The sequence below is a fragment of the Thalassophryne amazonica genome, chromosome 12 (genome assembly GCF_902500255.1).
Source record: "Thalassophryne amazonica chromosome 12, fThaAma1.1, whole genome shotgun sequence".
In the NCBI taxonomy this organism is placed as follows: domain Eukaryota; kingdom Metazoa; phylum Chordata; class Actinopteri; order Batrachoidiformes; family Batrachoididae; genus Thalassophryne; species Thalassophryne amazonica.
Genome location: NC_047114.1, coordinates 40,634,300 through 40,651,535, shown reverse-complemented (window position 1 = coordinate 40,651,535; position 17,236 = coordinate 40,634,300). Strand labels below are relative to the sequence as shown.

The 17,236-nt window shown below is 45.6% G+C and overlaps 1 protein-coding gene across 1 annotated transcript in view; it reads left to right on the top strand.

The window, feature by feature from the left end:
* rgs11 (regulator of G protein signaling 11) overlaps positions 1-16,766 on the top strand; it is a 42,936-nt gene extending 26,170 nt beyond the window's left edge. The window contains exons 10-17 of the mRNA XM_034183404.1: positions 999-1,022; positions 1,110-1,171; positions 1,452-1,565; positions 3,486-3,601; positions 13,609-13,696; positions 13,771-13,909; positions 16,283-16,365; positions 16,451-16,766. Coding sequence (XP_034039295.1) covers positions 999-1,022; positions 1,110-1,171; positions 1,452-1,565; positions 3,486-3,601; positions 13,609-13,696; positions 13,771-13,909; positions 16,283-16,365; positions 16,451-16,580 — 756 coding nt within the window. The 3' untranslated portion in view covers positions 16,581-16,766. The remainder of the gene's footprint in view (positions 1-998; positions 1,023-1,109; positions 1,172-1,451; positions 1,566-3,485; positions 3,602-13,608; positions 13,697-13,770; positions 13,910-16,282; positions 16,366-16,450) is intronic.
* The last annotated feature ends 470 nt before the right edge of the window (positions 16,767-17,236 follow it).

Below are 17,236 nucleotides of genomic sequence, written 5' to 3'. Positions count from 1 at the left end.
CATGAACTGGGAGACTAGTCAGGATTGAGGGAAAGATGAATGCAGCAATGTACAGAGACATCCTGGATGAAAACCTGCTCCAGAGTGCTCTGGACCTCAGACTGGGGCGATGGTTCATTTTTTCAGTAGGACAATAACCCTAAACACACAGCCAAGATATCAAAGGAGTGGCCAAAGCTAGGTGCACCAGCTTGTGGCATCATATTAGTGAAGACTTGAGGCTCTAAATGCTACCAAGGTGCATCAACAAAATATTGAGCAAGGGGTGTGAATACTTATGTACAGGTGATTTCTCCATTTTTTAAATTTTTAATACATCTGCAAAAAAAAAAAAAAACATCTTTCATGTTGTCATTATGGGGTGTTGTGAGAAGATTTTTACTCCATTTTGGAATCAGGCTGTAACATAACAAAATGTGGAAAAAGTGAAGCGCTGTGAATACTTTCTGGATGTACTGCAATTAATAAAAATAACATAATGACATCATGAAAATAATAAAATTACAGTAACATAACAAAAAATAATAAAAATAATCATGAAAATACAATAACATAAACATATGTAACACAATAATAATAAAATCATAAAATTTACAATAACATCATGAAAATAATACAAATAAAAGCAACATAACACAACACAAGATAACAAATAATGACAATACCATAACATACATTATATAAATAACGTGATATCAACATGATGAACATTATGAAATAAAAGTTACATAACACAAGATAATAATTATGAAAATACCATAATATGAAGCGAACATGTGAACTCGCACAAAAGCTCAGGTGGGAAGCAAACCCAGAACTTTCTAGCTGTGAGGCAACAGTGCCACTAATAACACAATAAAATAATAATCTTTGAGGATAATTTGATCATTGTTATATTTTAGGGCACATAAATCCACATTGTATAGTTACAGATAAACTGTGGCTGTGTGAGACTATATGAATTGTGTCTGACCAAACCTTTCTCTCAACAGCACTAGAACAGCGATTACTACAAAAGAGAGGTACATATATCACTTAAATGCTCAAATAACATTCATTAAATTAAAATGGATGTATATTATTAACTTTGCGTGTTCTCTCTTTTTCAGATTGAAACCTGTCAACGGGCCCTCGGAAGAAACCGTGTGAAGTCATCCATCTGCCTAGAAGGGTGTGTGTCGAATTTTAGGAGTCACACACACGAGTAGATGAACAGGCACATTAAAGTGTAGCCGCAGTAAATCTGTGTGAAAGTGAAGGCTTTTTTCTGTCTGGCTCATACACAAGACTTAGTGCTCCCACCATAAGAGCCGCTAATGGATGCTTTCTGCAGGCAAGTCGGAATTAGCGGCCATTAACTCTTATGATCTGCAGCACTAATGCAATAATACTTTGTGTGCTTGTGTTTTATGTGTGGGTGCATGCCTCTGCATTGGTGCATGGATGTGCAGTTTTTTGAAATACAGTGAGCAGTACCAGAACCATGATCCCATTATGCAAGGCTGCCTTCCCAGTAACCCCTGGATCTCTGATGACACGTCCCACTGGACAATGAATGCAGACATGTGAGTGCACACACACATCAAACTGAACAAAAAACAAAACAACATTTTATCACGATGGTTTTGATTTCTTAGTGTTTAGTGGGTACAGAAAATGAATGAATATTTTCAACTAAATAATACAGAAAAACACTCTGACTGCTGAAAATCGTGTCATTATGTTGTTTGGCCAGCAGATGGGGCCCCAACAGCATTGTTTGCAATGGTACCTACAATAGCTGGGACCCCCATCATCCCTTGTTCATATTAGCTACAAGAGACAGAGGCAAAGAGACCAGCTCCCATTCTTTTTCCATCTGATTGGGTGTTTTTCAGCAGCAAGAGACAAGTGTTCACTATGATGTCAGCTAGGCAACACCAAAATAAACAAGGTCTACTTTGTGCATATGCTGAGTGACGTGACATGGAGACTGCCATTCAGTCAAGGCAGTGTGACAGCAGCATGATGTACACTATCAGTCAAAAATTGGTGATGGTTATATAATACAAATAATGAATATTTATGAATTCAATAGTACGAATATTTCATGAGGTGAAAGCTGGAACATACCATTCAACAAGGTGATACCGAGATTAATGGTTTGTTCCAACTTTCACCTTGTGAAATATTCGTACTATTGGAAAAATGTAAAAACCTTCATTATTTGTTTTATAAAATGGCTAAAATAGATCCATGTCATTTTATATTAATTTACAAACAACAGAAAAGGGACTTACAGTTTGGTACCTCCTCAGTGCAGTAAAAAAAATAACGTCAGAAATTAATCCAGCTTTGGTGCGTCACTGCTGCTTTGACATCAAACAATCCAACACAAACTTTAAATAGGAGCCCAAAAATAATTGTGACAATGAAGTCCGCCATGCTGTGCATTAAAATCGTCGTCCGTCAGCACGACAAACTCCGCCATGTTTGTTTTAAAGCTAAGCGCCACCAAGCCTGTGTGAACGTGCGTGCAGTGCGTGTTCACACAAGCAGGAAGACGCTTGTGCGCGTGTACTACACCCCCCAAAAAACTGTATTACCTCAATGCAGCAAAAAGAAAAAACAAAAAACAAAACAAACAAACAAAAAAAACACATCAGATGGCTTAAAGCACAGTGGATTTGTTTTGTGTGTGAGTGTGTGTAGGTGTGTGTGCAGAGTGCAATGGTACCAAACGTATGGAACCAAATTTGCACTCTAAATGTAATGCAACACAAATGGGATGAATAATCCGTCATGTGACATACAAAGCACCAATGAAATAACAAGGATCCACTTAGCCGTTATATAATGAAAGTTATTCATAATACAGTAAAAGTCATGTTTACGAGGTCTGTCAATAAAGTAAGTCCTTTTTATTTTTTCAAAAACTACATGGATTTCATTCATGTTTTTAGCCTGTAAAATTTTCACCGAAAGCCAGATAAATTTTTCGAATGGTTTCCAGGTGCAAGTTTCTAACAGCTTCTGAAAAAATTCTGATGGAAAAAAAAGTCCTTTTCATTCCGCCATTTCCAGACAATGAAAATCCGACAAGGGGGTGGGACCACTCCTTCCCAAGGCGTGCTCACAGGCGAATGACGTAACCTACAGGTGTGGAAAAACTCACGCATGCGCACGAGGGTTCAAGCATGTCTGACGTAAAAACATATGAATGAAATCCATACAGTTTTTGAAAAAAATAAAAAGGACCGTTACTTTATTGACAGACCTCGTAAACTGTAAAACATCAAGCCTCGATTACATTTCACAAGGATTTGGCAACAAATTGTTGGGAATTATTGCCATTCTTAATGTATACACTGGCAGATGTATTGATTTCATAAATTTTTTTACCCCCTAATTTCAGGTATTGCCCCCCCCACCAAAAAAAAAATCCGTCAGTCGGACTCCAATTAATTTGAATGTATATTCCTATTTTTGTGTCTGTGTGTGAGCAGAGTACTGACACCAACACAGCTTCGAGTGGAGCGCTGGAGCTTCAGCTTCATGGAGCTTCTGAATGATACCATGGGGAGGCAGGAGTTTATGACCTACCTGGAGAAAGAATTTAGTGGTGAGGAAGAGTGACGGACATGCTGGATAACACTTAAAACCAACTCAAAGAGAACACTTAATGGGGATCTTTAACATGTGCCATTTTTTTCTAGACTATCAGTTGCACCGGAGTATTAGTTGCAACTGCCCAAAAATGTCATGAAGAGGAAAAAACATATGAGTTGCCTTGATCGTCACATTTATTTTTGAAACTCAGTGCTACTGTTTTATGCAACAAGTAAAAGGAATTTAATAGGTGAATTATTTATTTATAATGTAAATACTGAATTAGCAAGCAGAAGCTAATAGGCTAATTAATGTTATTATTCAAGGCACAAAGAACTCGAGTAAACTGCTTCTTGCCAATTGCCACCACTGAACAGGCACAAGCATCAATGCAGAACTGAATGTGCGCATGCCACCTCACCTAATGTAAATAAACTCTTTAAATTGCTTATACATTTTAAAAAAGATTACACATGGCCTCACTTGTGAATGGTTTCTGCTGAGGTATTAACAAGCTTTTAGCAAAAATTTGATGCAATGCTTTTGCTGAAGTTGTTCTGTCACATTACGGCAAATGAGTATCTGATAGCTGCTAATAAATATTAGATGGAAATCCCAACTAAATTAAATTAAATTTTCTTGCATGAATGTGTTTTTTTTTTTAGTTGGGGTTACACATATTTATTAGATGGAAATGCTGCACATAATTAAATTGAGTTCATCCAATCCAATTTATAGTGTGACTGCTCGCGGCTGACACACACTGCAGGCAGGAAAGAAATTCATGCATGCACAAGATTTTTGGGAAGAGTTCATCTGTTCCACTCTGCCATGAAGCTGTGTTTAGAGAAACAACAGGCAATTGTCATACTACATGCATAGTCTCAGTCTCTCCAATCACAGCCATGCAAGCTTGGAAGTCCTTCAGAGGTTTCATCAGCATTGTGGTGGCTTCCCTCACCCATCCCCTTCTTGGCTGATGACTCAATTTTTAAGGACATTTTTACCACAGTGTGTCATACTGTTAACAATTCTGAAAGAAAGGTTTAACACGAGGGTTATAAAATATGAAGTCACCTCTCAACCTTTTATCTATTCATCTGTCAACAGAATAATGAGGGGATAATATTCATCTGGACATACCTCAGCAACCAATTGTCCAATTATTTATTGTCCCATAAAGATTGGGAATCACATGCAGTGTTTACCCAGTGTGGAAGTTATTACCTTCAAATTAAAGCTAAGTATCTGCAGTGAGAACACATATTCATGCCACAGTGTCGCAAAATAACTTTACAGAACAATGGATATCAGCACATAACACATAATCATTTATGGAACCACAATAATGAATGTGTCAGGAAACACCCACAGAGTCCACGTGTCCAGCGCTCTGTGCCGGCCTGAGCGCTCGGGCCATTAACAAGAGCTCACTGAGAAGAACTTGCAAACACAGAGTCAGCAAACATTACCAGCAAAAGTGAATTATCATCACTTTTTATACACAGATACCTTGGGTTTTTGGAAAGAAAAATGCTGTCAGGAAATTTAGTGAAGTGAAGTAGATAAAAAGTGCACAGAGACGCCACACCCCCATTTCAAAGTATCAGAGAAAATATTACATGAACTTTGAAACAGTCAAGTTCATTAACAATGAAATCTCTGAACTGCTTTTTTATAAAAGCAGCCATTTTCCTCAATAATAGAAAGGAAATTGAAATCTGACTTTGACCTCTGACCTTGATGGTTGACAAACCCAAAGAAATGCATTTTAGTCATCTGTAGGCCCAATGTAGGGCTGGGTATCAAATTTAGATACTGTTGTTACACAGATGGAAATACTCTTGATACTTTTGAGTATCAAAAAAATTTCTTGGCATTTTATCTAAAACTTTGATTCCCAAGCCATGTTATCAGCATTAAAAACAAAGTGACCTCTGTATGTGTATGCGTGTTTATGGCTTCAATCATGGAGAAACTGGGGAAAGCTGACATTTGCCGTTTGGTATGGTTTGGTTTATATTTTGGGCCAAAGATGAGCACTGCCAAAATAGAACATTGATAGGACTAAAATTTTGGGGGAACTATGGATATTAGCTAACAACAGTGAACAATGGACATTGATAATTACATTCTGGACTCACACGCCATTCCAAATCATTATAGAAACTTTACATAATTTATTACCACTCTTGAAAAATGTCAGCTGCCTATTTTATGAACAGTACTCAATCTAGAGCCCGTGAATCCCCACGGGCAACACGTTGGTTAATGTGTCATTATAACAGATATCCAAGTTATCCAGTAAATCATTTTACATTGTACACTATATATACAGTAGTGTTCAGAATAATAGTAGTGCTATGTGACTAAAAGATTAATCCAGGTTTTGAGTATATTTCTTATTGTTACATGGGAAACAAGGTACCAGTAGATTCAGTAGATTCTCACAAATCCAACAAAACCAAGCATTCATGATATGCACACTCTTAAGGCTATAAAATTGGGCTATTAGTAAAAAAAAAAAAAGTAGAAAAGGGGGTGTTCACAATAATAGTAGTGTGGCATTCAGTCAGTGAGTTCAATTTTGTGGAACAAACAGGTGTGAATCAGGTGTCCCCTATTTAAGGATGAAGCCAGCACCTGTTGAACATGCTTTTCTCTTTGAAAGCCTGAGGAAAATGGGACATTCAAGACATTGTTCAGAAGAACAGCGTAGTTTGATTAAAAAGTTGATTGAAGAGGGGAAAACTTACATGCAGGTGCAAAACATTATAGGCTGTTCATCTACAATGATCTCCAATCAGCTCCAGGATGATCAAAGACAGTCTGGAGTTACCTGTAAGTGCTGTGACAGAAGACGCCTGTGTGAAGCTAATTTATTTGCAAGAATCCCCCGCAAAGTTCCTCTGTTAAATAAAAGATGTGCAGAAGAGGTTACAATTTGCCAAAGAACACATCAACTGGCCTAAAGAGAAATGGAGGAATATTTTGTGGACTGATGAGAGTAAAATTGTTCTTTTTGGGTCCAAGGGGCGCAGACAGTTTGTGAGACAACCCCCAAACTCTGAATTCAAGCCGCAGTTCACAGTGAAGACAGTGAAGCATGGTGGTGCAAGCATCATGATATGGGCATGTTTCTCCTACTATGGTGTTGGGCCTATATATCGCATACCAGGTATCATGGATCAGTTTGGATATGTCAAAATACTTGAAGAGGTCATGGTGCCTTATGCTGAAGAGGACATGCCCTTGAAATGGGTGTTTCAACAAGACAATGACCCCAAGCACACTAGTAAATGAGCAAAATCTTGGTTCCAAACCAACAAAATTAATACCTTGCAGATGTGAAGAAATCATGAAAAACTGTGGTTATACAACTAAATACTAGTTTAGTGACTCACAGGATTGCTAAAAAAGCAGTTTAAACATAATGGTTTTGAGTTTGTAGCGTCAACAGCAGACGCTACTATTATTGTGAACACCCCCGTTTCTACTTTTTTTTTTTTTTTTACTAATAGCCCAGTTTCATTGCCTTAACAGTGTGCATATCATGAATGCTTGGTCTTGTTGGATCTGTGAGAATCTACTGGTACCTTGTTTCCCATGTAACAATAAGAAATATACTCAAAACCTGGATTAATCTTTGTAGCACTACTATTATTCTGAACACTACTGTAGTTGTTGAGTGGAAAAATGCCAGTGTGCTGAAACACATGGATTGAAACAGACAATTTATATTTATGTTATGACACTGTTCTGAATGTCCCGTGGAGTGTTGTGAAAGTGTAGGAACACGGACCCACAACAGGGGGCGCAAATGAACGGACAATGGAGTAAGTCAAATAACAACGCTTTACTGTTGTGAATGTGCACAACGAATACAACCAATCACGGAAATGGACAACAGTCAATTCACAAAAGTGTCGTGTGGGCAGGCTCGAAGATAGAAGACGCCTCTCCAAGGTAAGACCGGAACCACACGGCTTCCTCCGCCACAGGACCCCGGGAATACTGGAGCCGCCAAGTCCCGAACTCCCAGGTGGCCACTGCCTCCGCGTGTCGGACCTGGTACTGCTGGCGAGGAACAAAGAACAGTTAGATGGGGGCGCGTTTGCACCCAGGGCTCCGAACAGCAGGGAAGTTACCTCCACCTCTCGTTGGAACAGTAATCCACAAACTAAGCACAAATCCAAAAGGATACACTCCGCCAGCTTTGATACGTTACCTCTCAGGTAGAAACGATATCTCGGCAATGAGGTGGAGATGCCGTCCTGCTGATATACCCCACTGATGATTGCCGTCAGCTGTCTCAGGTGATGGGTGACAGCTGTCACCTTGGCTGCTCCCGTGAGGCGGCGGCGCCCTCTGGTGCCTGGAGCCCGCACTCCAGGCAGGGCGCCCTCTGGTGGTGGTGGGCCAGCAGTACCTCCTCTTCAGCGGCCCACACAACAGGGCCCCCCCCTCAACGGGCGCCTCCTGGCGCCCGACCGGGCTTGTCCGAGTGGCGACGGTAGAAGTCGGCCAGGAGGGCCGGGTCCAGGATGAAGCTCTTCTTCACCCAGGAGCGTTCTTCGGGACCGTACCCCTCCCAGTCCACCAGATATTGAAAGCCCCGGCCCATCCGTCGGACGTCCAACAACCGGCGCACTGTCCAAGCCGGCTCGCCATCGATGATCCGGGCAGGAGGTGGTGCCGGACCGGGTGTACAGAGGGGCGAGGTGTGATGGGGCTTGATTTTTGACACATGAAATACTGGATGGATCCGCAGTGAGGCTGGAAGCCGAAGCCTCACTGCGGCGGGATTGATGACCTTGAGAATTTTAAACGGACCTATGTACCTGTCTTGCAGTTTTGGGGAGGCCACTTGCAGTGGAATGTCCTTGGTGGACAACCACACTTCCTGCCCGGGGCGATACGTAGGGGCCGGGGTCCGCCGCCGGTCTGCATGGGTCTTCGCCCTCATCCGGGCCTTCAGCAAAGCAGAACGGGCGGCACGCCACACCCGACGGCACTTCCGCAGGTGGGCCTGGACCGAGGGCACACCGACCTCTCCCTCAACCACCGGGAACAACGGGGGCTGATACCCCAAACACACCTCAAAGGGGGAGAGGCCGGTGGCTGATGACACTTGACTGTTGTGGGCGTACTCGATCCAGGCCAGATGAGTACTCCAGGCCGCCGGGTGCGCGGCTGTCACACAACGCAGTGTTTGCTCCATTTCTTGATTGGCCCGCTCTGCTTGCCCGTTGGTCTGGGGGTGATACCCGGACGAGAGACTGACCGTGGCCCCCAGTTCCCGGCAAAAGCTCCTCCAGACATGCGAGGAGAACTGGGGACCGCGATCGGAGACGATGTCTGATGGTATCCCATGCAGGCGGACGACGTGGTGGACCAGGAGGTCCGCTGTCTCCTGGGCCGTTGGGAGCTTCGGGAGGGCCACGAAGTGGGCCGCCTTGGAGAATCGGTCCACTATCGTGAGGATCACGGTGTTTCCCTGGGACGGCGGGAGGCCCGTGACAAAATCCAGGCCGATGTGGGACCAGGGGCGATGAGGCACGGGCAGCGGCTGTAGCAGTCCCGGAGCCTTGCGATGGTCGGCCTTGCCCCTGGCACAGGTGGTGCAGGCCTGGATATAATCCCGGACGTCGGCCTCCAGGGACGCCCACCAGAAGCGCTGCCGGACAACTGCCACGGTTCTTCGCACCCCTGGATGACAGGAGAGCTTAGAGCCGTGACAGAAGTCCAGGACTGCAGCCCTTGCCTCTGGTGGGACGTAAAGTCTGTTCTTTGGTCCAGCCCCGGGTCCGGGCTTCGTGCCAGGGCCTCCCGGACGGTTCTCTCTACGTCCCAGGTGAGGGTGGCCACGATAGTGGACTCCGGGATGATGGGTTCCGGTGGATCCGACAACTCCGCCTTGACCTCGTCTTCGTGTACCCGGGACAAGGCATCCGACTTCTGGTTCTTGGTCCCGGGCCGGTAGGTGATGCGGAAGTCAAAACGGCCGAAGAACAGTGACCAGCGGGCTTGCCTGGGATTCAGCCGCTTGGCGGTCCTGATATATTCCAGGTTCCGGTGGTCAGTGAAAACCGTGAATGGCACGGACGTTCCCTCCAACAGGTGTCTCCACTCTTCAAGAGCCTCTTTCACCGCAAGGAGTTCTCGGTTGCCGACGTCATAGTTCCGTTCAGCCGGGGTCAACCTGCGGGAAAAATAGGCACACGGATGAAGGACCTTATCGGTCTTCCCACTCTGGGACAGCACAGCTCCTATCCCTGAGTCCGAGGCGTCCACCTCAACCACTAACTGGCGACTAGGATCGGGCTGCACCAGAACGGGTGCAGACGAGAAGCGCCGTTTCAACTCCTTGAACGCGGCATCGCAACGATCCGACCAGGTGAAGGGGACTTTTGGTGAGGTCAGGGCTGTCAGGGGGCTAACAACCTGGCTGTAGCCCTTAATGAACCTCCTGTAGAAATTTGCAAAGCCGAGGAACTGTTGCAGCTTCCTACGGCTTGTGGGTTGGGGCCAGTCTCTCACCGCTGCAACCTTGGCCGGATCAGGAGCGACGGAGTTGGGGGAGATGATGAACCCCAGGAAGGACAAAGAGGTGCGGTGAAACCCACACTTCTCGCCCTTAACAAACAGCCGGTTCTCCAATAACCGCTGCAGGACCTGACGTACATGTCAGACATGAGTCTCAGGATCCGGAGAAAAGATGAGTATGTCGTCTAGATATACGAAGACGAATCGGTGCAGGAAGTCCCGCAAGACATCATTAACCAATGCTTGGAACGTCGCGGGAGCATTTGTAAGACCGAACGGCATGACCAGGTACTCAAAATGACCCAACGGGGTGTTAAATGCCGTCTTCCACTCGTCTCCCTTCCGGATCCGAACCAGGTGATACGCATTCCTAAGATCAAGCTTGGTGAATATCTTGGCTCCATGCAGGGGCGTGAACACCAAATCCAACAAGGGTAAGGGGTATCGGTTACGAACCGTGACTTCGTTCAGCCCCCTGTAATCAATGCATGGACGTAATCCGCCATCCTTTTTCCCCACAAAAAAGAAACCCGCACCCATCGGGGAGGTGGAATTCCGGATCAACCCGGCAGCCAAAGAGTCCCGGATGTAGGTCTCCATTGATTCGCGTTCAGGTCGTGAGAGGTTGTACAGCCTGCTGGACGGGAACTCAACGCCTGGAACCAAATCAATGGCACAATCATACGGGCGGTGCGGGGGAAGGGTGAGTGCCAGATCCTTGCTGAACACCTCCGCAAGGTCATGGTACTGCACCGGCACCGTCCCTAGATTGGGCGGGGCTCTGACCTCCTCCCTGGCCTGGGAACCGGGAGGAACCGAGGAACCTAAACATACCCGATGGCAGGTCTCGCTCCACTGGACCACTACCCCGGACGGCCAATCGATCCGGGGATTGTGTTTCAACATCCAGGGAAAACCTAAAATCACACGGGAGGTGGCCGGAGTCACAAAAAACTCGATCTCCTCCAGGTGATTCCCCGACACCACCAGAGTTACTGGTGGTGTCTTGTGAGTGATTGGAGGGAGTAGGGAGCCATCTAGTGCCCGTACCTGCACAGGCGAGGTAAGTGCCACCAGAGGGAACCCTATCTCCCTGGCCCATTTGCTATCAAGCAAATTCCCTTCTGAGCCCGTGTCCACCAGTGCTGGGGCCTTCAGGGTTAAATCCTCATAAAGGATTGTAACTGGGAGTCATGTGGCGATGTGGGTGTGTCCCACGTGCACGTCTCGGCCCCCCCCTAGCCCAGTGTCTAGGGGCGGGCGTTGGTGTTTAACCGCTCGGGGCAGTCTCGTACCTGATGCTCAATCGAGCCACAAACAAAACACGCTCCGCGGGCCAGCCTCCTCTGTGTGGCCGGTGCCCTAAATGTTGCCCTACTCGTGTCCATAGCTTCGTCAGCAGGGGGAGCTGTGATCGCACGGAGCGCAGGGGCCGTGGAGCGTGGGGAGGGCGGAACGCGGTTGGAACCGGAAGGGAGAGGGACGACGTGTGCCTGGCCACGCCCTTCGTCTCGTTCCCGACGGCGCTCATTTAACCGATTGTCTAATCGTATGACAAGATCGATAAGCCCATCCAAATCCCGCGGTTCGTCCTTAGCCACCAGGTGCTCCTTGAGGACCAATGACAGTCCGTTTACGAAGGCGGCGCGGAGGGCAGCGCTATTCCAGCCGGACCTCGCAGCCGCGATGCGGAAGTCGACTGCATAGGCAGCTGCGCTCCGGCGCCCCTGTCTCATTGACAGCAGCACGGCTGAAGCGGTCTCTCCTCTATTAGGGTGATCGAACACTGTTCTGAGCTCCCTCACAAACCCATCATATGTCAGAAGGAGCCGTGAACTTTGCTCCCAGAGCGCTGTAGCCCAAGCGCGTGCCTCACCACGAAGCAGATTTATCACATAAGCTACTTTGCTAGCGTCGGTCGCGTACATGACGGGACGCTGTGCGAAGACGAGCGAACACTGCATAAGAAAATCCGCGCACGTCTCCACACAGCCTCCGTACGGCTCTGGGGGGCTTATGTATGCTTCAGGGGAAGGTGGGAGGGGTCGTTGGACAACCAGTGGAACGTCGCTGTTACGCACAGGGTCGACGGGAGGGAGAGCCGCAGCGGCGCCCGGAGGGCGCGCTACCACCTGCGCGGCGAGAGCCTCCACCCTGCGGTTCAGGAGGACGTTCTGCTCGGTCATCAAATCCAACCGAGTCGTGAAAGCGGTGAGGATCCGCTGCAACTCACCGATTACCCCTCCTGCGGACGCCTGTGCGCCCTGTTCTTCCATTGGCCGTTCAACAGCCGGTTGACGCCCCTCGGGATCCATGACGCTGGCCGAGATATCCTGTTGTGAAAGTGTAGGAACACGGACCCACAACAGGGGGCGCAAATGAACAGACAATGGAGTAAGTCAAATAACAACGCTTTACTGTTGTGAATGTGCACAACGAATACAACCAATCATGGAAATGGACAACAGTCAATTCACAAAAGTGTCGTGTGGGCAGGCTCGAAGATAGGAGACGCCTCTCCAAGGTAAGACCGGAACCACACGGCTTCCTCCGCCACAGGACCCCGGGAATACTGGAGCCGCCAAGTCCCGAACTCCCAGGTGGCCACTGCCTCCGCGTGTCGGACCTGGTACTGCTGGCGAGGAACAAAGAACAGTTAGATGGGGGCGCGTTTGCACCCAGGGCTCCGAACAGCAGGGAAGTTACCTCCACCTCTCGTTGGAACAGTAATCCACAAACTAAGCACAAATCCAAAAGGATACACTCCGTCAGCTTTGATACGTTACCTCTCAGGTAGAAACGATATCTCGACAATGAGGTGGAGATGCCGTCCTGCTGATATACCCCACTGATGATTGCCGTCAGCTGTCTCAGGTGATGGGTGACAGCTGTCACCTTGGCTGCTCCCGTGAGGCGGCGGCGCCCTCTGGTGCCTGGAGCCCGCACTCCAGGCAGGGCGCCCTCTGGTGGTGGTGGGCCAGCAGTACCTCCTCTTCAGCGGCCCACACAACATGGAGCTGAAGAATAAAACAAGGGTTTCTAAAATGTAATTTAATTATTATAAATTTTTTGTTAAAACACATAAAAGAAACGGTATCAAAAAAGTATTGTTCAGCACTGGTAGCGGTAAATTTTTGAATGATATCCTGTTCTAGCTCAATATTCTTTTTTTTTTTTTTAAATCAAAACTGGCTTATTGACATAACAAATGTAGTTATGTAGAGACCTCTGGCATTGTTATTAAAACACCCTCAAAAACTCTCCTTGGTTGTAATAAGGATTTTTGTCAAATCTTGGTCAATTTACTGACATTACTGTCAGAGTATAAAAAATGTTTGGTTACGACCAATGGCCAGAACTTTTTCCCTACAGATTCCATGTAGAATGCAGTAGAATTTGACAAGACGGATCGTGTTCTCTTATAGTTCGACTAACATTTGACTCACTTCCATGCCTGCGGTCTGTGTGTCCTAGCGGAGAACCTGTGTTTCTGGCAGGCCTGTGAGGATATTAGACACGGAGAAAGCTCCAAGATCAAAGAGAAAGTGGAAGATGTCTATAGGTAAGTGTGCATATATGCACATAAAAACCTGCTTCCTTCACTGTGAGTGACCAAGGCTTCTGTCTCTGACTTAGAAATTTCCTATCTCCCGGAGCCGCCCACTGGGTGAACATCGACAGCAAGACGATGGACAAAACTTTAGAGGGGATCAAACAGCCGCATCGCTTTGTCATGGATGATGCACAGTTACACATATACTTCCTCATGAAGAAGGTCTGACCTTTGATCTCTGGTATTTGGAATGACACCTTTGGCTTTCTGACTGTGAAGAGACAATGCGTCTTGATTACAGTTTCACACCTGCACATCAGGTGGACCAAATTTGTGCTTTCACATTTCCTCACAAAGATCAAAGTTGAGAGTAGAGAAACAGGATCTTTGTTATTTTGAAGGAATCATAGTAAAATTTAAAGCTACAGTGTGCAGGATTTAGTGTCATCTAATGGTGAGGTTGCAGATTGCATTATAATGTCACTGGTCACAATTTTATTTTATTCATGTTTTCACTTCTTTTGTGACATAATTCATGCTCCCTTGCCCTCTCTTGTGATAAGTAATGTAGATCATCCTCCATTAAAAAAATGAGGGTTCTCAAAGTTGTTAACCTATATTAGCAAACAGGCCAGTGTTTAAGGGAGCAACCACTGATTCCTCTTTTGTGTTTCTTCAGTCTTCTGATCGCACACCAAAATGCAAAAGATGGTGCACGTATGTCCCTTTTGGGCTACTGTATAAACATGGTGGTGCAACAGGGCGGCCTCCTACAGTGCATCTGGAAAGTATTCACAGTGTTTCACTTTTTCCCACATTTTGTTATGTTAGTCTTATTCCAAAATGGAGTAAATAATTTTTTTTACATCAAAATTCTACTCACAACACCCCATAATGACAACATGAAAAAGGTCGTCTTTTTTTTTTAATGTTTTTTTTTTTTGCAAATTTATTAACAATTTCACACCTTTGCTCAATACTAGGGATGTTGCCTCGTTTCCTCCAAACATGGCGCCTCGCATTCACACCAAAGAATTCAATCTTGGTCTCATCACACCAGAGAAATTTTGTTTCTCATGGTCTGAGACGCCTTCAGGTGCCTATTGGCAAACTCCAGACGGGCTGCCATGTGCCTTTTTACTAAGGCTTGAATTCCATCTGGCCACTCTACCATACAGGCCTGATTGGTGCAGAGATGGGTGTCCTTCTGGAAGGTTCTCCTCTCTCCACAGAGAAATGCTGGAGCTCTGACAGAGTGACCATCAGGTTCTTGGTCACCTCCCTTACGAAAGCCCTTTTCCCCAAATTGCTTAGTTTAGGTGGGCAGTCAGCTCTAGGAAAATTCCTGGTGGATCCGAACTTCTTCCATTTACAGATGATGGAGGACACTGGGACCTTCAAAGCAGCAGAAATGTTTCAGTACCCTTCCCTAGATTTGTACAGTGAGACAATCGTGTCTCAGAGGTCTACAGACAAAACCTTTGACTTCATGCTTGGTTTGTACTGTGGCATGCACTGTCATCTGTGGCACCTTATAGGTGTGTGCCTTTCCAAATCATGTCCAATCAACTGAATTTACCCCAGGTGGACTCCAATTAAGCTGTAGAAACACCTCAAGGATGATCAGTGGAAACAGGCTGCACCTGAGCTCAAATTTGAGCTTCATGGCAAAGGATCTGAATACATGTGATTTCTTAGTTTTTATTTGAAAAATCTAAAAAAAAAAAAAAAAAAAAAAAAAAAAAAAAAAACTTTTTGTTACATTGTCATTATGGGGTATTGTGTGTAGAATTTTGAGGGGAAAATTGAAATTCATCCATTTTGGAATAAGACTGAAGCGCTGTGAATACTTTCCAGATGCACTGCATACACATATGAAGAGCTCATTCTAAGATTATGAAAACATCAACTGCTTGTTGCTGGTAATCAGTTATACACTAATAAACAGATGATTATGAATGCTGCATTCCATTTCTAAATCTTACTGTAATGTAGTTTCAAATGGATCTAAATAGACATCTTGTTTGGGTCACTTCTCCAGCTCTACCGGTTGTGGAAAAATCCTAGCAAATGTGTTCTTTGGACAATTATAACATCATTTAATGATGATTAGTGCAAGGGTTGCATCACCTCTCATCCTACTGGTTGTCCTGGAGTACCAATAGGACTCAACAGGCCATACGGAGGTTATGTATGTAAGTGACATAGAGATGATGTCACCAAATCATTATGAAATGATGTCACATTTGTCCAAAGAACAGCCCTTATGCCGCGTTCACACCGGGCGCGACCAGACGCCACAAATTTGCGTCCGTCGCCATCGCCCAGTGTGTCGCTCTGCTTTCGCTGGGAAAATTCGCCCCAGTGCGTCATCAAACAGGAGGAGCTTCCATTCCGCTCGCCGGCTCCAGTTGTCAGTCAAGTTAACATAACATGGCGTCTTGTTGGATCCTGATCATGCTCAACTTTGAACCTGCCCAAAATACACTTATTTAGGATGTCGGAATTTATTTAGGACTGACAGAAGCACAGAATATAAATCCACAGAAATGATGTTTGCCCGTACTGACTCGTACTTTGTACTCGTGTCTTTAGGACTCTTACCCAAGATATCTGAAGTCTGACCTTTACAAGAACCTGCTGGCTAAAGCTATTGTCCCCCAAGAGACCAAGAAAAGGTAACACTCCTTATTCATCCCTGTATTCTCCTTTCATTAAAATCACTCGAACATTCCTTTTTTTTCCCCCCATTCTTTCTGACAGTGTCTTTCCCTTCATGAGACGCCAGCGCCACGCGAGCCCGTCTCCCGCTCAGGCTGTCAGCCAGGCAGCGGATGAAGACGAGCGGGCGGGAAGGGTTGAAGGTTACGCAGGTGCTAACTCTGCAGTCTGATGCACGTCCAGTAATGTGGCGCACAGTCGCCTCACTCTCATCACCTCTCTTGTAGCAACGTCAAAGTTGTTCTGTTTATCTCTCAACTCAAATATTTTCTTTCACTACTGGGAGCCAGAGCTTAAATGAAGTACTTCCTTTCACTACACACCACAGCACTGTGTCTGACTAGCACAACATATGCATGCAACAACAGAATACACACAGCAAAAGAAAAAAAAAAAGAGGAGATATTCAAGCTGCATTCTCCACACGATCCATCCCACTGCTCCAAACGGACTCATTTGGACTTTGTAAGCAGGTAAAGGCCTTTTTCCCCTCTAAAGCCCCTTTCACACCGGGCCTGCGTAGAGTTGTGTTGTGCTGCGTATCTCGTATGCAGGAATGGCTGAGTATGTTGCACAAAGGGGGACGTTTGGCCAACTCTTTTTCTGTGGTTTTGAAGCTTCACTGCCAGCAAAGTTCAGCAGAGTCCAGCGGGATGAATAAAAACCAGCAATGCAGATATGTACTCATTAAAAAACCTAAAAGGATTTTTCACGGGACTGGTGTAGGGTCGCATACAATTCCGGAGGCATATTGCACAGTAGCGCAGTGTTGCATAGACATACATACAGTAGCGGAGTGTTGTGTAGACTTGCGTAGAACACTGCAAC